General features: G+C 34.0%; 1 protein-coding gene across 1 annotated transcript; it reads right to left on the bottom strand.

Annotated features, from left to right (window-relative positions):
* Positions 1-555: 555 nt before the first annotated feature.
* On the bottom strand, positions 556-14,857 carry ANGPTL5 (angiopoietin like 5). The gene is made up of 8 exons (XM_063092471.1): positions 14,765-14,857; positions 13,071-13,215; positions 11,306-11,409; positions 10,360-10,453; positions 8,046-8,146; positions 6,010-6,130; positions 3,869-4,054; positions 556-875 (listed from the first exon to the last, which is right to left on the bottom strand). Exons 1-8 carry the CDS (start codon positions 14,855-14,857, stop codon positions 556-558), a joined length of 1,164 nt encoding a protein of 387 aa, XP_062948541.1.
* Positions 14,858-20,630: the final 5,773 nt, after the last annotated feature.

The raw sequence follows: 20,630 nt of genomic DNA, 5'->3' as shown, positions 1-20,630 counted from the left end.
ATATGAGAACACGAAGTACTTCATTTGGAAGCAAACTCATTACTTATAACATGTTGTGGCATAGTCTAGAAAAAGTAAGGTTTTTAAACCATATGATGTTTATATATCAATCTGCATTAAAAGTTATTACCTGTAATTGTCTTCAATAGAAATTATCTGTAGATTATATAACTAACCATATAAAATGAATATAGAAATAAGTAAAATATTCTCAATTGTCCTAACAACTTACTATAGTTTATATGCTTCAAAGAAAATGTAAAATCCTTTAAAAGCATGATAAATTTCAGAAAGACAAGTTGTAATTCACCTAAAATAAATTTTATTACATACTGTTAATATAGTGAGTAGTAAAAACATACAATGAGCCATGTTTTGTTTTATAAAATGCTACAAAATTGAAGTTTTCTAATTAAACCTGTAACACCTAACTGCCATGTATAGTAAAATTTAGGCTAATATGGTTGAAATGCTAAGAAAAAAGAGAAACTATGTAAAATCTTTAATATATTATCAAAAATAATTATGGAACTTGCATTACATTTTAAAATGAGATTACTTAAAATATGGATTGTAAGTTCTTCTAATTTTCATTGAAACAGATTTAATCTTGACAGGTGAGTTGTTTTTGGTCCATGTGCCCCATTGAATTCCAGTTGCAAGCGATTTTCCAGGAAAGTGATGAATGCCATTTAGATTCGCTAGACCACACTGGTTGTACCACCAGCCAGTGTTGTTATTGAGGTGACTGCAGCTCTTCACAGACTGACCATTGGCCAGGCATGCAGGGCGACATCCATCATTATCAACATCTGATGTGCTGAAAGGCATTGCATTTTGGTTATCTTCTTTTCTAAGGCCCCGTAATGCATCACCTGGGTAAAATAGATTTTTTTTAATGACAGAATTTAAAGCCAATTTTCATTGTTTTAATCAACTGTTACCAGCCTATTATGCAAAAGCATTGCATCTACAAATAAGGTTTAAATTATTTTTCTACTGTTTATTATGTTGAAAATCTCTCTCACAGATTGCAATGTGCCAAAATCCAGTGATGACAGGCAACATTACAGGCATCTTCAAAGAGATATTTGATATAAAAGTCATAATCTGAAATGGAACCTTGACTGTATAAACAAAATCAGACAATTTAGGTCAAAAATGATGATGTACAGACCTCTCACACTTTGGGGAGACCATGATATGCTGGTTGAAAATTTAGGAGAAAAAATAATTTACATACAGTAGGTTTTCATACCACTGCTATTTACATCACTTTAGACAGAGAGGTATGAATGAAGTAAAACCTTTACCTTTACGAAACAGACTTACAATTGCAAAAGTTGTTTGGTTTTATTTATGGACTATCAAGTTTATAATATAGAATACTCAATGCCCTCAAGAAAAATTCATCTATGAGTTTACTCCTGAGATGTGCATTTTCTTCATGGCTCTTCGCATGATATGTACACTAATTGAACAGAGGTTTAAACAATACCATTTTTAAAGGTCTTATATTGGACATTGTGTGTATGGTGTCCTTAGTAGTCACAATGTCCCATCAAAGATTATCTTGGCCAAGACAACTCAGTTATAAGTGGCAGGAGCAGGAGTCATACTTTGTTTTATAAAGCTCCCTAAAATTAAAAGATTCTAACTACATCCATATACCTACATTTCACCTATATGTAAACTTGACTAATATATTTGAAACACTAACTAAAACAGAAGCTATGTAAAATCTGTGGAGAAACCAAGGTCCACATTTGTTTCATTCTGCTTCTGAATGTTTGGCATCTCTCGGGATAAATCTTTTGAGGAGCCTGAAGAACTTCATTAGAGGTGGTGGCCTATCCTATTCCCCAGTTCTGCTGATTATTAACGTCTCTGACTCTGCACTTCATGGGGAACAAAATACACACATTGCAGGTATTTGCAAACAGAATATAGTTTTCAACACCCACACAGTGCAATACCTTTCCAAAGTACAGATGAGAGAAACAGCAGCAATGGAGCATTGCCTAAATTATGAGATCATTCCATGGATATTCTCTCTGGATAAAATCAGAAGAATCATACATCATATGTATGGGCTCCTCAATGGATTATATTTAACAACTCATTTCAAAAATATATACATAGGTCTATTTCCTCAAAAATTGTCTATGAAAATTCACCCTCCATGTTTTCTGAGTGTAGAGAACATGTCACTTTGTTTTCTCTGAGAACTCAGAGAAATTTCTCTCAAATTTTATAATCAGGAATATTTGTGCTTCTCATGGAACATCTGTGTGGCTCAAATGTTTAAATTCATATTTTTATTTTTGCTCTGAGCTCAAAGCCAAATTTGTGGCCCACCTCTGCCACACACTGGATCACACTTAATCCCTTGGTTTTATCTGTGCCTTTATCCTTACATTTTACTAACACCTTTCTCTTTCATTGATTCGTATACATTATGTGGTCAACAGTTGAAAGTTACTTAACAACCTTGTTGGGAAAATATAGAATACATACAGCACAGCAAAATTTGAGGCTTCTGCAACAAAAGAACTTCTGCCATTATAAACTTTATTCTCTAATTAGATCCTAGTCATTTTTTAGAGAGCCCCCACATAAATTTTCCTAACATAGCATGTTCCATGTTTAGATAGTTCTTTACACTTTTAGAGATAAAACATTGAAAATTCTATAACTCTTTAGAATTTTCCCTATATATCAAGATTTTAATTGTAGACTTCCACCGAATATTTCAAACCTAAACTACCTCAAATGTCACAGATTCCAACCATAGTTGGAATTACAAAGCACAACTCTCTGTGCTTTGTAATTTTCCTCCCTTTATGCCTTGACTCAAGCTGATCTGTTTGCCAGCATTCACTTGCCAAAAGCCTATCCATTCCTCCAAGATCAAATCAGTGGTTCTCAATCATAAGTATGCCAACATACCCATCTGGCTCAAACTCACTGAATCATATTCTGCAGGTGAATGCACTTTCCAAAAGCTTCCCAGATTGAATCTAACATTAACCCCTTGCTGAAAACAATCTTTTGATGAAGATTTCCTGGATGCAATCAGTTGGAATAATTCTCACCCTCTCTTTAACACCTCAGACATTATTAGTATTCAGTACTTTCAGTGTTATTTATCTTCCCTTCTATAATGGGATCAGGTAAAGAGCTGGGAACATGTATGACTCTTTTTTGTATTTCTAACACTAAATATACATAATGAACAAGTACTATGAATAGCAACAATGGGGGAATTGAATTTAATATTTCTTAATTCAAATGCTTTTAGAATTTCAGCATCAAAATATAAATTTAACATCAAGTATTTTGAAGTTCTAACGAATTAAATTTATTTGAAAATGAGTAGATGCACCAAGATATAGTGAAAAGAACACTAAACTATTTGTTCTATCAACCTAGATTCTTGCCCTGGCTCAGGTGTGATGATCTGGAAATCTTGAGCAAGTCACTTAATCTTTCAGGTTTCTTTGCCTTTAAAGTGAGAATGGAGATCATCTCTAACATTCTGTGACTTCTAAATGTCAGCCTTTCTGGACATGAAAATGGGAATAATACCCTCCCAGCCAACTCCCCAGGCTCTCTATCCAAAGAATCAACTGAGATCATATATGGCAAATTGTCGTAGAGACTATAAAGCACTTCAAAATCATGAGATGATGCAATGATCATAACAGAGTTTTGAAACTCAAGAATTGACCAGCTTTCTCATTCCTAATCTATTCTGCCATCAGGTATGTGTCATATATCAAGAGAAATGCATTTTTTTTAATCTTTGCCTAATATTGAGTCAGTTATACTTAAATGTTCTGGATAATTTCAGGAATAAAAAACTTACCAGCATTTCCTGAATACCGTCCTAAGTGCATTTTAAAAAATCTTGTTTCATCTTCTAGCCAAAAATTATCATATGATGCATAAGCAAACGTGTCATCTTCAGATTCCAAAGCCACATACAGCACAAAACTGGTATTTTTCTGATTTACTATATAAAAAATCTTTTTTAGTCCTAGCCAAAATTCTCCTGTAAAAAAAAAATGCTTTGTTTTAAAATATTTTGATACAGATTACAATAGCCCTTTATTATTGAATGTTTGCTGTTATTTAGTGTTTAATAACTCTGAAATGGCTCACATAAATAATTAAAGGGACTGGAAGGCCTACCTCAAATTGTCAGTGTTTACCTAATTTGCCAAAAAAAAAAAAAAAATCTTTCTACTTGTACCTCACTAGATTGGAGAAATCAGACTCAGTTTCATTTTTGTCTCCCCAAGTTAAATTCAAAAGTTTATTTAAGACTAAATAAAAAGTCAAGTTTTATCTTAAGACATATCAACAGGGAACCACTTGAAACATATGGCAGGGAAGAAAATGATGTCTACCAACAACTGTAAGAGGTTTAATCTCCAATCGGCAGCTATTAAAGAAACATTTCTTGAAAATGCTCAGTGGAAATTTTTTTTTTTCTGTCTTGGACAATACGTTCGAACAAATACTTCTTTGTTATGATGCAGCTTGTCAACCACCTATGACTAGAAACATAATGTAGCAATACTGGAGTATCCCCAGGTTTAGGGTTAATATTTCCAAAATGATTATAGATCCAGGATGAATTCTAAAACTCCCTAATTCAGGCTGTGTACTTTTTGCATGCATATTCTACCCAACAGCTTTCTACCTCCCCCTACCCACCATGGCACAGCATGAATGTGTACACACCTGCTCTGAAATATATCCCTCTACTTAAACCATGATATTACTGAAGAAAGTAAGGGTCTAGTCAAAACAAACTTCAAAGAGTTGGTGCATAATGTGATAACATTCAAAATCTTAAAACTATAGCTAAGATATTAAGTCCTTCTCCAGGGCTTACACGGGCCTTTTAGCTACACACCCACTTATAACTGAAAAGTATTCTGAAGAGGTACAGGAGGAAAGTAGGCACAGTAAGATGAGTCTCAGGGGTCTATTTAGTCTCATGCAGTCTGTAACACTTCAATTTAAGTGTCCTTGCAATCTATCCCCTCTACCCCAACCTCAAATTTAAAATGTAACAATATATTTTCCTTAACCCCAAATCTATATATTTTTTTTGAAATTCACCAGGTACAAAGCAGTCTCAGTTTGCATGAAGGATACCTGCCTAAAGACCTTATTAGTCAAAACTCTTATCATTTCCCCATAAGCAAGGAAGTAAGGAAGATGACTATTCAAAGCCTATATGTTGATCTATGAATATTTAATTCAGGAGGCAGCACTCAGTGAAAAATTAAAGGTAATGCTAAGAAAACTACAAGTATATTAATTGCACTCCATAGCATGGCAGTTATCTGATCGTAAGCCAAATGCCTTCTAACATCATTGGCGTGCAGTAAGGTTTTTAGCATCAGGACTAATACCACCACTTAACCAAATCTTTGGATGACATTACTAGGGAGGTTAAAGATTTTAAATTATAACAACAGTAACTGTTAAAATAGCATTAAAAATTACCAAAATCACTTGCAAAAGTTTTAACTAATATAAAATCCTGCAGGGTTCAAAATTACTGGCGTTTTTCTTTACTAGCAAAAGTCATACGGCCATGTGGGAGTAATATAAACAGATTTTACAGTTCACCTGCACACGTATCAAGAATTTTAAGATCTAGGACAACCCTGCCCATTCAGTTTTTTATTCTACAAATAGTCAGCACGTGACAGAACTGGGTGCAGAGTAGATATTTAATAAATATCCAGTCTAGAATTTTCACTCAAGTTACATTTCAACAGACATCTAAAAATAAATATTTCCAGATCTCAACTGAAGATCTACATATTTTAAATAATTTGACATATGAAAAGAGAGTGATTTAAATCATATTTTGATATTCACAAGGATTTTCTATTTTTACTAAAGATCTGACCAGTAGAGGCACAGTCTATATGCATAACACCAAAAAGACAAGAAAAGGTAGAGTATAAATATATAAAATTTGACCTAAAAGATCGCCAAATCCCTCCAGATAATCACACCACAACCTTTGGAAATCAATTATCCCATCAATTCTTCTCTGTATCACAGTCCATCCACCTCCTCTGTAATCCATGTCGCACATTACCTGCAACAGGCCCAGAAAAAGCCAAAATAATACAGAATTATTTTCATTATTTGATATTATAAAACTCATGCTTCATCCTTAATCCTAGAGAATGAGAAGATACTTCCACTAGAAGTTTTCAATGCAATTGTGTGCCATTAATATATTCATATTTTTTAATGTCTAGAAATAATAGTTTATTATAAAAAAACAAACTTGTAATTAGCCTAATTGTAATCCCTGTATCAGTGATTTTGTAAAATACATAAGCGTTTGCAGCATTTTAAAGTTATCCTCTTATGCCTCAACTCTATAAATATTTTTCAATTTAGTAATAACAGTACTGATCTCATGTGTCAGGGATATATTTCTTTACAAATTAACTTTTTTCTTTTAATTCAAACGCTGGTTTTCTTCACAATGTTAAATGTGCCCATGTGCCTGTCTTTGATTGCTCTTTTCTCCCACAGACCTGGAAGACCTGTGTTCAGACTGGCATTTTCAGACAGAAAGACATGATCTGTGCCCTCTCAGTAGGAGCTTATAAATGCATCTATTGATGCTGGGCAAAAATGCGCTTAGAGGACTCCTTTTGAGGACTCAATAAGTGACATAAGAAAGAAATCAGAGCAATCCTTCCCATCAGAAACTTCCCACACAGAGACAGAGAAAGGCAGTGTGGAGGAAAGGAGGGAACCAACACTTTCCCACAAAAGAGGTGATTATGCATCCCACTCTTCACAAAATTAGAAGCCTTCCTTTTCCACATCTGTTCAGATCCAGTTTTGAATCTGTAGGTGAAGAAACTTAGGTCGTTTTAAAGTTATTTCTCTCTTAATTTCTAATTTTTTGACATCTTGTTGATAGATTTTTTAAAAAAATAATGGTAGTAACTCTACGAAGAGAAACTGGTAGTATGTCCTTAGAAAGAAGTTATTGATTGTGTAATAAAGACTATCAATAAGGTGTAATATAAGTATCATAAACTTTTTTATGCACAAAGAAAAAGTATCCAGGGGAAAAAAAAATACACACACACACCCCAGCTTCTCAATCTGCCTTGCACTCTAGTGATGGTTTTTTTTAAATTATTAATTTCCTACACAATCACATAAAATTATTTATCATCAAAAGAAATTATAACCATATGTAGGAAGGAAAATCAAAAGCATTTTTAGTAAGCTCCAAGGCAAAGCACACCATTATTTTCTAATATCCATAAGCTAATTAAAGTAAGTATTTATACTGGATAGTTGTGTCTGCTAAATATACTTCTGCTTACTGTAAAGAATATCATAAGATCTTTCACTAAATGGATTTACTTTAAAGAGTGTAACCATGGAAACTCAAATAGAAAAGTGAAAAAAAGACTCTTCTGTTTTTTCTTTGGCTTTTGGTTGGGGCATTAGGATTCTAGAAAACCAAAATTTTGAAACTGGAACTTTTACTAAAATTTTTTTTTAATTTTCAAGAAAAAAATATTAAAACAATTAAAATTTTAACATTAATTAATGTTAATTGCCACATCCAGGCAAGCAATGGAGCACACCTAATGTCCTGAGATGGGGGCCGTGGGCCTGCCCCACCCCTGCCAGCAAGAACATCTTAGAATGTAATTATTAGCCACATGTGTTTCTTTGGGGTGGTGACTTGTCTGCTCATGTCCTTCACCAAACTTCTGTTAAGATTTTTCTAATTCATTTTTAAGAGTTTTTTATGCATTAAGGATGTCAATCTTTGTGTGTTAAATTTATTCCTTATCAATTGACTTTAAATTTGTGATGTTTTCCTTCATTTACATGCTGAGAAAATAATTTTCTATCTAAACATAAAAAAATTTAAAATAAATAAATAAATATTCAAACAATTAAAATTTTAACATTAATTGAATTGATTGGATGTTTATCTTATTCCACATAGTAAGGGAAAACTTTACCTCAAATGGGTAACTAGATCCTTCCGGGTAGAGTATATATAAACCACTCGGTGTTTTGGTGACAGAGCCAATGGTATCTTTAATATCAGTGCAATCTAAGCCTAAAACAGTAAAATTAGTTATTTAGAGTATTTTCAAGAATACATTTAAGACTTAATAATTTACTACAGAGAATTAATAGTGCTATCTGAAATTATTATCATAATTTCCATTAATGATATAGTGGTTTTAATTTTTCAGAAATAAAAATGATCACAATTTTAGAAATAAGGAGAAAACATATGGAAGAACTGGGATTAAAGAATTTATGCTGCTGTAAGCCTTCACTAAAAATATCGTTGTTAGTGATTAGTGTTCTATTCTGTTGAAAAATTTCATTTGGTATCAACACTTATTTAGTATATTTTATAATTATGCATTCTCTTTTCCAATAAATGATACCTTTTTGGGAATCTAGGTTTATCTTAGGAGGCATAATGTGTAAAGAAAATCTACATTAATGGACAGGAGAAAACCCAAATGAATAAGAAGATTAACTACTATTGACACTTCCTTGATTATTCCATTTCAAACTTCAGAGACTCTGATGTATTGGGGACCACTATTACCAATAGTCAAAGGGCAAAAGGGGAAAAATCACTTTCTTCACCATGAAGAAATTATGCTTGAGGCTAGAGTCTGCTCTGTTTACAATAGTTAGTACCTGAGAACTTCAAAAAGTTCATGGAAAATTGAATTAAAAGATAATATGAATCTTTTCATGAACTTTTTGGAGACCCCTGGTAGCACCCCATAATCACCCTCTTCAAAGAATTCATCTCCCAGAGACTATAAACACGTGTATGTGGTTATAGATATTACATTATCTTGAAGATAGTCTACTCTGTAGCATCTTTTGTAAATAAAACAAAATAAATTCAACTCTTACAGTGTCAATTACCCAGATGCCTGCCTTAGAGGCCTAGTTCTATTCCTTACTCACAGAGAACCATAAACCATGTTGCTTAACCACTCAAAGCCTTATTTTCTTGATGTAGTATCAGAATAATAATGCTATCTACTTCATAGCGTTATTCTGACAATTTACATAGTAAGGTATTATGCAAAGCACTTAGCACAGTGCCTGGCACACACTAATACACAGAAAATGTCACCTACGAAAAGTTAGCTATAAAAAAAATTGTTTACTTTCCCATTCATTTCCAGGAGACATAGATTTGTCACCTGTGTTCTGAATTGAGAGACATTCTGTAATAACTTTACACTCAGATATGATAGAAGTTCACAGTGAAGGACTGATGTGGATTAGAATACATGCTTTGTCATTAACATTCAAATAAATGTGAACAGGTTCTTTAGACTCTCTGGGCTGCGTATTTCTCATCTGATGATGATGATCATCGTCACAGGGGCCCTTATATTGCTTTTACTATGCATATGGCAGTATTTTATGACCTTTTCATGTATTTACCTTTAATCCTCATAACTTTATGAGGTAGGTACTATCAGGTTTTTTTTATCAGGAAACTGATATAAAGGAAGTAGCAGTTCAGAGATTTGAAGTCAGGCAGTCTGACATCAGAGTCCATGTTCTTAAATACCAGGTTACACTACCAATCGAGGGGCAGTTATGGGAAATAAATGAGATACAATAAAATAATAAAACGTTTTTGTACCTGGCACATAGAAGATTCTCAGACACTGTTTATTCTTTTTTTTTTCTAAGGAAAAAATAAAGATCATATACTAGGTCTTCGATAATATTTATTTGCTTGGAACTCTTTGGTATTTCATATCTGTAAGGTTTATAGCAAATTTTTAAAGAAGCTCAAGTCTCTAGGAATTAATATGCTATATGTTAGTACAAAAATGCTTTTAATTTATTTCTGTCTTAAATTTCTTGTTCTCTTCAAATTTTATGCCCCAATTTGAAACATTTCAAACATGTCAAAAACATGTTTTACACATGGTAGGAATTCTGAAACTTCCTTTTTTTCTATCTGAAGATTCACTAATAATAAAATGTAAAAAGGGAGTCCAGAACAAAGCTACATAAAACTACGCTATTTTTAGTAGATTCAGGATATGTTTTACAATCATGGCTTTCAAATAGTCAGAAAAGTTTTCCATTTTAGGAAAGTACACATTACCTGTCAAGTAATTTGCCTTATGGCAGTTATTAATTGTCCAATCTGTTACAGGATAGTGAGCTGTATTTTTTAAACAAAACTTTTAATTGTACCAACCTGTTCAGGAAAATATCAAGCAACAAAAGACAAATAAATATAAAAGGCTGAAATATCAATGTTCTCACCATGAGACTGAACTGGTCTGTGAGGGAAAGGATCCAACTGTTTTCTAAAAACTTCCGTAGTCAAAAGGAGAACTCGATTCATGAGTTCATTAACCTAAACACACACATACACATTTATGTAAGTTTGTATTTGAACAAGCCTCCTTTAGCTAAATTCAATAACTGCTATCTCTAAGCCTCTTATAGACCCAGCGCTGAAATACATAGCAATGCCCATTTTTCTAGATTGAGTCCTTACTGCTTTAACAGAGCAGTAAAGGCATAGCTAAACAGCAATCATTAAATTCAGTAGGGTCTACCTTTCTAACATTGATTTTTATCTGCCCCTGTTTCTGCACTGACTGCTTTGCAGATCTGTTCTTCATACCTTGCTTGAACCATTGCTATAGTTTCTTATCTCCTCCCTTTGTTCTTCCTCAATTCATCCTTCACACCAGCTGTCAAATGGATTAAGTCACTTCCTTGCTCAGTGGTTCCTTGGTGTGGCATAATTTAGTTTGTGACTATTCCTTTAGTCAGTTTTCCTCCTACATTCTCAACCTCACCTGCCGCTCCACCCCTGCACCAACCCCTAGAAGTTCGTCCAGAATGGAATGTCCTCCCCTCCTTACCCAACCTTTGTGACTTTTAAAGCGTTTACTCATCTTTCATGACTCAGCTCACAGGCTCTTTGCTCTGGGAAGCTTTCTTGCATCTTAGATTTCTCTTTTGTGTTATTTTTTAATACACTTTTTTGTTACACTAGACTGTATACCCCTTGAAGGAGGGTCCATTGTTTTTATTGCTTTCTCTTTGCCTGAGGCTTATTATAGTACCTCTGCCGTAGTAGGCACTAAAGAGATGTCTAAACACAAATGCATACAAAAATTAAATAATTATACCTACAGCTAATGATATGTCAGTGTGCACATACAATAACAACACAATACTAAAAAAAAATCCATACCTGATTAGATAAATAATCCAAGGAAGCTTGTTGCTCATCCATTATATTTCTTAGTAGTTTTTTGGTACTTCGTGTGTAGGAAACAATAGAATTTTGCAAATTTCCTTAACCATAATAAAAAGTGGCTGCTAAATATTATATTGTTATAGAAAACAATTTCAGTGAAAAATAATGAATTTAACATGATTTTGGATAAATATGCAAACTCAATATTTCAACTTATCTGAATACTCAGAATTGTATATTTTCATTAGCATATATTTTGCTTAACTCAGAATTAACCAAGAAAACAATTATTTTAACACTTCTTAATGAAACTATGCTTCCTAATAATATAGATTACCTACAATAATTAATCTATTATGATTAAGAGACAACGTTCTAAATATCAATTCTCACTTGATACAATGAGAAATATAGAGGCAGAGATATAGGATTCATCGGTTCTTACTACATAAGAAAGTGAAAGGCAACAATTTCATACCAGGCAAGTTAATTTCAAAAATAAATTTTTGTTTCAATTTTTTCTATTAATACTATGTTTTTATATCATTACAGTGTTAACACATACACATAATAAATCTTAGTCAAAGGTTTTGGTTTGTTGGTTTCTGATTATAGTTTTACATTTTCTTTTTTAAATATTTTTATTTTAAAACATTATTTCTTATAGAAAAGTTGCAAGAACAGTACAAAGAACTTTTTTTCCTAACACCTGAGACCATGTTGCCATGATGTACCATCATCTCTGCTCTTGCAGTGTATATTTCTTCCACCAAAGATGTTCTCAACAACACAACATCAAAATCAGGAAGTAAGCAGCTTCTGTGTAACTTTCACCTATGATACCAATGATGTCCTCTATAACAAAAAGACCCACGTATCACTGCATGCATTATTCTTTTTAAAATTTCTTATTCTAAATTTCTTTCACCCTAGCCTAGCAGCAGAATCACATTAATAATTCTTGATATTTCTAATTTTACCGCGCTGGGCTTCATCTCTCTTTTTCATTTTTAGTCTCTCACTTTCTATTAGCTTTTTCCTGGATTTGAACATCTGCCTTAACAGGCCTAAAGCTGCACTCATTGGTTTGAAAAGCCTGAGACACTGTGTTACTCATAGAATTAGCTACATTAAAGTGAGCTTTTTATACTTCCTGACCTAGGACTTACAGTCCTACAAGCAGCAGATCAGAACATCAATTCCATTCTTTCTGATCTCCCTTAATCATCCCTCCCCCACGTAGATATAAAAGACCATGAAAATTACTGCACTGTAACTTAATAGTTTTTTTTTTAATTGAGAGTGAAACCTTTTATTTATTGTGCTTTGCTACATAAATCAGCTATGAATTTGTATTATACTATTGTATTAGTTATTATAGTATTCAATACTAATTTACTAGTTTTTAGAATTCCCCCCCCCCCAAAAAAAAAAAACAACAACAACAAACACTAAGGTAAAATTCCTAGTGGTCAGATGAATGTAAGAAAATACCCGTAGGTGAATTGATACTATAGCACTATCAGTGCCCTCTGGTTTGCCCCTTCCCTCTGTGGTCAGTTGACGCCACAGGGCCATATGGCAGAAGGATCTATTCATTTACCAAATATTTTCTAAGCGCCTACTGTGTGCCAAACATAGAAAGCCTCTGGTCTAGGATAATCAGGATCTATAAAAAATGACCCAGACAAAAGCAAAGGTATATTTTTTCCATGTCTAGAAATAATAAATCATATATCTTTAGAATTGTGGTACTTACGACACATGAAATGTTTTTCTTCTCGTGTAATTTTAGTTTTAACATCGCATGATTCTTCACAATCTTCCTTATAAACAGTGTCATTGCTTTTACTTTCATCTTTTGCATTAGATATATCTTCTACAATGTTAACTACCGGAGGATCCTTTACATAGAAAATAGAAATAACAAAAAAAATACATGAAATATGTTGTATGACCTAATACGTAATAAATAAGACTATAGTGAAAACACTAGATTTCAGGACATACACTGAGGATGATTATTAGAAAGAATAAAATAAACAAGTTAGTTCAAATTTCCACAAATAAACCTTATGGGTAAATTTTGGATATGAATAGTAAGCATATGTTAATTCAATATTTTCACTCTCCTCTTTTCTTCTCAAATTCCAAAAGGATTTATTTAAGGTCTGTTTCCATTACTGTGATTCAGTGGCCTTAACTTTTAGCCTTTGCAAATTTCTATGTGTAACGTAGGACAGAGCCATCCCTCTTCCAAGAATCTTGCAATTTGAATTTCTTTCAAAAATAACTAAAAAATTTCCCTGAGATATCTACAACACTTCCTAGCCAATGGATTTTCTGCTACCAATTATTAAGAATTGTAGAAAAATGGGTGGGAGGCCTGCTGCTTTTGTATAAGCTAAAGTATTTACAAATTTGAAAAGTAAAGTATTCACACATTTGAATCAGTGATAACAAAAAAAAGTATGAAATTTTGCTTTGTAAAATCAATAACAGATGTCATTTTAAAAGGCCAACTAAAGCTGTAATTCCAAAGTTATCTATATTTGTTGGCACACTATTGGTTTCTTCAATATTAAAACATTCTTTGGTAAAAGTAATATAGATTTAATAACTCTGTTGTTTAAAAAAATAGTGTTTTGTCTTGCTTTACCTGAGTATTGAGAGAAAGTTATAAAGCTAATAATCATACAATAAAGATTATTTGCCCCAAAAAGATGTTTACATTTTGTTACATAGATTTATTTTAAACTTCTTTCTCTTTCTCTGTACCTCCATAATAATTGACATACTAGATGTTTTCAAAAACCTACATTACAGCTATATTTTTTTCAGATCTAAGGTTCTTAAATTTTTATCAAGTATTTTAGAGAATTAAATTATCACTATACCTGTAGCATTCCTAGAATTTATTTTTGCTTCAATCATGAAACTTTGGATACCATGGTAAATACATTTTATGACATTTAAAAATTATAAGCCAACATTTAAATATGTAGATATTCAAATCCCCAGTTACTCCTAGTATTCATACACAATATTAGTTATCACTCTAACATTGTTTTAGATAAAATTTTCATCTGACTGGACTATATTTGAAATATGAAAAGTTTATAGAAATGGCTTTTTTAAAATAAGCAAGTGATTTTTTTATTATCCATCAGATATTTCATTATCAAAGTGAACTGAAAAATTGTGGGCTAGTTTTTAACCCAGGCCTGAAATTTCTGTAAAAATTTTTCACAAGAAATTTGTTGAGTCAACCCTTGGTTTATAGTTTCCTAAGTTTAAAAATAGTAATATTTTAAGCAATGTCTCAAATTTCTAAATAAATGTTTTAATTGTTCCATAAATTATATTTGGTAATTAATTTTTTCAAACATTTAATATATATCTTAAAAGCTAATTATGCTTTCCTAGCTAAAATAATATTGCTAAAATTCTTACCGTAGAATGATGTACACAGTTACCTTGTACAGCTTCTCCACAAATAAAAATACACATATTTAAGAGCAGGAGTGAGGCTTGGGATAGATACATGATATTTTTCTTGGATAAACTGAAACACTTCTTCAAATATCAGTCAGCTCTCTCTCTGTGGAAAGAACTGAAGTGCATAGAGTCTTCAGTTAAAAACTTCTGGAAGGTGTACAACAAAAACAGAAGCCAATACTTCCTAGTTTCCATGCCCTCTTTTGAAACAACACCCTTCATATGAAAAACAAGGTAGCTTCTAGAGATCCTGTCATTGTAAGTTATACAAATCCTTTTTCATTGCTTCATGCCTGCATTATAAATCCATGCTTTTGCAATATAGGCAATAAATGAATAGATAAATAGATAATAAATAAATAGATAAATACAAAGATATAGACAAATAAAGCATGAATTTATAAATTCATCTAGTTTTTATGTGTCCCATTTCTTTTGCCTTGGAAAAACTGTCTTTTTGATAAACTATACCTCAATAATTGACAAATGGTTTGCACAACAACAATAAGGAAGTAGAAATGACTGATGGACTGGGAAGAATGTTACATTGGAACTATTTGTACAAAATGCTGAGTAGAAATTTCATCAATGTGGACATCCAGAGCAGATAATTCAGATTTAAAACACCCTTTTAACTGAATTTAGCTATCAGTAATGGTCATATTAACCACATAAACATCATATTTCTAAGACTCTGATTTGTATGTTTTCCAACTATATTGTTAAAACTTCAAAAATTCTGAACATAAAGGAAACATTGTTATTGAAAATGACTACTCTCTGAAGATTAATAGATTATCTGATGTCTTCAAATTTTTCCTTACAATGGATCCTTTCCTTCATTCTACAAACATATCTAAGTCTTTGTTGTTTTAAAATTGAGACAAAGTGAAACTTTCCTTAGTGTTGCTTTTGGTTCAGTTATTATTTTCTCTATCTCCTTTCCTAGCCTGAAAACTGCAGGGCAGAAACCATAAAATAATTTTTATGGTACTACCATAGTGACTGATATGCAATAGGCATTCAAATATTTACTGATGAAAAAATATCTTAAATTAATTATCTATTCTCTAATTTTACTTCCTCACCACCTACTATTTAAACCCGAACATTCTGTCTCTCATTTACTGAAACCACTTTCTCAGTGAGTGTATGGGTGGCTGGGAGTACTGGCTCCAAGACTACACCACCTGGTTTGAACCTTGATTTTACCACTCCCTTACTCTGGAAACTTGGGCAAAGTTACCTGATACTGTTATAGCTCAATTACCTCCTTTGTAGAGTGGGGATTGCTGTATAGATTAAATTATTTAATATATATAAGTACTTAGCACAGTGTGTGGGAAATAACAAACTATCGTGGGAGCCCCAAATTTGAAAGGGCACTGGTGTAATGTTTGCCTATTCCAAAGAACTCACCCAGGCCAATAGGTAGAGACATCAGTTTATTACACTTATGGGAGGGGCTGGTGGTGGCCGATCAGCTAGAAATCCGCACTGCCATGGGGTACATACAACAATTATACAGTGAACAGATCAAAGGATAGATGTAAATCATTCACATGCTTATATGCAGACCCTCTCCCTACTCAGACTTCACAGAAGATCTGGCTGAGTAGATAAATTAAACCCCTCCTGGCACCAAAGTAGTTCACACCAGTGTTCTAACTCCATTTACATGCTAAATCATTTACTCAGGGCTCCTGCTTCCTACTGTCTTCCATTTGTCTTAAAGAAGACGTGCCTTTCTTTGAGTAAACTACCTTGGCCAGGGGTAGTTTCCCAACGGGGAGAGTGGATAGTTCTATATCCCACATTTACCTTACTCAAACACTCAAATGTTGGGTGGTGCCATCATTATTATTATTATTATTATTATTATTATTATTATTATTTCACTTGATCTACATGCAGTTCTAATATTGCTGACAATATTGATGACCTTTATAACCTATATTAGGAGTAGAAGAGTATATATCTTTAATTTTAAATGTCTAGTTGAAATCTTATGAAATTGAAATGAAAATGGCAGAACTTTAGCAATTTTAAATCAGTCAGATGTTAAAATTCTTTGTTCTTTCACATGTTCCAGAGACAAATTCAAAAAATTCTTATTAGAACAAGGAAGTACCTCAGCAGAAGATGGAAAAAGTAGCCTCAGCCAAGATGAAAATGAAAGCACAAAAAATTGTTCATCGCCCACTGCCACATTATTTGTAAGGTTATAACAGTTGCTAAATTAAATAAGCAGGAGGCCATTGCCTGAGGCTGTCTATGTACTTTGAGTTCCTCTATAACAAACTGCAATCTAACTTAAGAGTGTATTTTTTGTAACAAATAACTAGATTTCAGACAGTCACAAACAACTGAGCTTCAGAAAATCACAAGCAGCCTGCTGATCAGTCCAGTGCATGCTCAAATAAGGCAAAACCTACTGGTAGCCAATCAGATGATTTCTCTGCTTTGCTTGTGTTGAGCCTACAAAAGCTTGCTGCTCATGCTGCAGGATGGAGCTCTCTGAATCTCTTCTGGTTCGTTTTGAGTGCTGCCTGATTTATGAATCGTACTTTTCTAAAATAAGCTCTTTTAAATTTAATTTGTCCAAAGTTTTTCTTTTAACACAATATTCAAATTAGATAAGTTTCATAAACCTGCTTTGTAACCATAAAATGGTTATTATTAGTTTCCTGTATAAGTAGAACATCATTAACAATTTATGAGACCACGTTAATGAAGTTGGATGTCTAGTAGGCATCTCACATTTAGCATGTTTGAAGTTTAACTCATTCATTCTCCCACTCCTTACCTAGTCTTCTTCATCTTAATAAATGGCAATACCCTTTGTCCAGTTGCTCTTCCAGTCCCAAATCTGAGTCACATTTTACTCTTTTTTTTCTCACACTTGACACAACCATTAATCCACACATCTCATTGGCTCAAGGTTCAAATTTTAAAGACTTCTTGCCGTCTCCACTGCTACCATCCTAGTCCAAGTCTCTGTCATTTCTCACCCAACCTACTATGATAACCTTCTAACAGTCCTCATTGTTTCTGGTCTTATCCCCTATAGTTTAGTTTCTTCCACAGCAGGTAGAGTGATCCTTTTTAAAGGTTAAATTATATCATATTATTACCCTCCTACTAAAAACTTTCCAATGGCTTTCCCTCCATTGGAAGTTTGATTTTATATGAAGTCCTTGCATACAATATGTCTCCACTGAATCTAAGCCATGTATTTCTCCAGTCTTATGTCTTAGTACACTTTCCCTACCCCGCTCTGTTCTAGCCATAGTAGTCTTCTTGCTGTTCTTTGAGTAACCAATATGATTCTGCCCTCAGAGCCTCTTGTACTTAAAATTTACTTCATCTTATAATATACTTGGTCAAGATATTTGAATGGCAATCTCTGTCCTTCATTCAGACCTCTGTCCTAATTTCCCTTCCTTAGAGGTCTTTCCTAAGCACCCTGTCTAAAATAGAACTGACATCAGTCTCTATCCCCCTACGCTGCTCCATTTCTCCTCACAGCACTTTTCACTACCTAATATATTCTAGTAGTGAAGAAAAATAAATACAAAAATAAATAAAGTTTTATTCACTACTGTATCCTCAGCACCTAGAAAGTGCTTGGCACATGGGAGGTGTTCAGTATATATTTCCCTAATAGAAGAATAAAATATCTTATGGTTTTGAAGTGTAAAAGGATTAAACATTAAATTCAGATGTCTTTTCTAACAAAATACAGGGATTTTAGTGTAATATTCTTCTTTATTGCTTGAATCATAGGAGAGGCCTTCAAATAGTTCATGGAAAGATTCATGTATTATTCAATTCCATTCTTCCATGAAATTCTTAAAGTACCCTCATATTTGCCTTTCCTGTCAAGAGATATAGTTCATAAAATTCTCATATTACCTTTTTGTTATTTAAATATCTAATCTTAAAGTCTTTTTTTAGAATCTAGGACTACGGAAATTAAATAGAACATGAAAAACCTGCTTAATATTTTGTAAAATAAATAAATAAATAAAAGAATTAAAGGTCAAAAAAATTCCGTGGATAAAAAAAGTTGACAACTTTATGTTTAAAATTTCTTTACTTCTTGGTTATCATTATAAAGCAACATTTGAATGAAGAATGAGTATATGAGCAAGCATTTGTAGGCAACTGAGAAAACAAATTATACTTCTAAATGCTGATATACTGTGTAGCAAAGCAGTAAGGGGCCTGGGAGTTATGAGATACCAAACTAATGTAGCAAAAGCTAGACTTTCAGGAAGAGTAAACATGCCTTAACGCTCCAAACTGCAACCACAATTTTCTCACTTTTATTTGCACTTTGCACTGCCCTACTTTGCTTATTCTCAAATCAGCCCTGGAGAGGGAACAGAATCAAGCCCATTGTCTGTGGCAAGGCCAGTTAAAAAGATAGCTAATTGTCGAAGTTCACACATTTTAACCTTTGTCAGGATTATATATTTTATCCCCGCTGAAGGGGCCTTCCTTGGTATTAAAAGTCAAAACTGGATTTACTGTGGCACTTTAAAAATGTCAGTTCCCAGATCACATGCCAATTTGAATCATAGCATCCAAGTTTGCAAAAACTCTGTTTTAAATAGTCTCAACTGGAAAAGTTTACTATTCGAACTCTAAAAATGAACAAATTGATTCACAAAGGCAGGGACGTTTGAATGATGGGTGAGTGATCTTTACTTGGTCTGTACATTTTGCTACCATGAAAAATTGGCTGAAAATACAGTCAGAATTTATACATGCTTTTATATTAGGTTCCAACAGAAAGTTTCAGCCTATTCCTAATTTTCACTTGTATAGCCATTAAACTAGTGGCTCAAAAATCCATTTAATTTTCCAAACCTCCTGAAACAATTTCAATATGACGATCACTAAGGGCATATCTTCCCAGGAGATTACTAGGATAAATTTGGACTCCTTTCCAGGACGCCTTTGCTGTGATGGTCCATTTGCAAAATCTGCAAGGACCATTAGGAGCCTTTGAAATAGATTTTTTAAGTAGGGCAATGGCAAGGAAAACGACTGCAAAGCAACTGGCAGAATCGTCAAGTGGGTGAGAGAATGCAGGGAAGGAAAATTTCCACTTCACAAAGCTTTTTTATGACATGGTGTCTGGGGGATAGTGATGCCCCAGAAAGACTCACCATTCAAAACCCCGTAACAGGATTCAGTAGTTCAACAAATCCAACCCAAATTATTCCCGAGACAGTCATTGCAGAATCCACCCAGGGGCATTTGCCTGTATTTGGGGATTTTTGCATCCGTCTTTCGTCACTCTCAATAATCCCCACGAACACATCTTCATAACAAGGGAGGTAGAACTGAACCCGGGACAACCCAGCTTTCCTCTCCGGCAACCACGCGGGTCCCCGGCGATGTCGGAGTTTCTACCCGCAGCCCGCAGGGTAGCTCACAGAGGGCAGCTCACAGAGGGCGGGGTCACCGGCACCTCCTATTGGCTGCCTCGGGCGCACCGCACCGCCCTTTCTCCCTGGTTTCCGTCGCGACGGACGCGGCGTCGGTTGGTTGTCAAGATGGCGGCGGCGGGGTTGCTTCCACCACCTCTGCTACTGCTAGGCAAGGTCGCCACCGTCGCAGCTACCGTTGCCACCACAGCCACCAGCGCCGCTGCGCGGGAGCCAGGGCTGCCGCTGCCAACCCTTCGGCGCCTGTGACGCGAGGCCTAAGAGATTGAGTGTAGGGAGGAGCCGAGGAGGAGGAGGAGGAAGAAGCCGGAGCTGCCATGAGGGAGGCGCTGGGAGCGAGCGGGGAAGCGGCGCTGTGAAGG

The sequence above is a fragment of the Cynocephalus volans genome, chromosome 4 (assembly GCF_027409185.1).
Source record: "Cynocephalus volans isolate mCynVol1 chromosome 4, mCynVol1.pri, whole genome shotgun sequence".
Lineage (NCBI taxonomy): Eukaryota > Metazoa > Chordata > Mammalia > Dermoptera > Cynocephalidae > Cynocephalus > Cynocephalus volans.
This window is presented reverse-complemented; position numbering and strand designations above follow the sequence as displayed.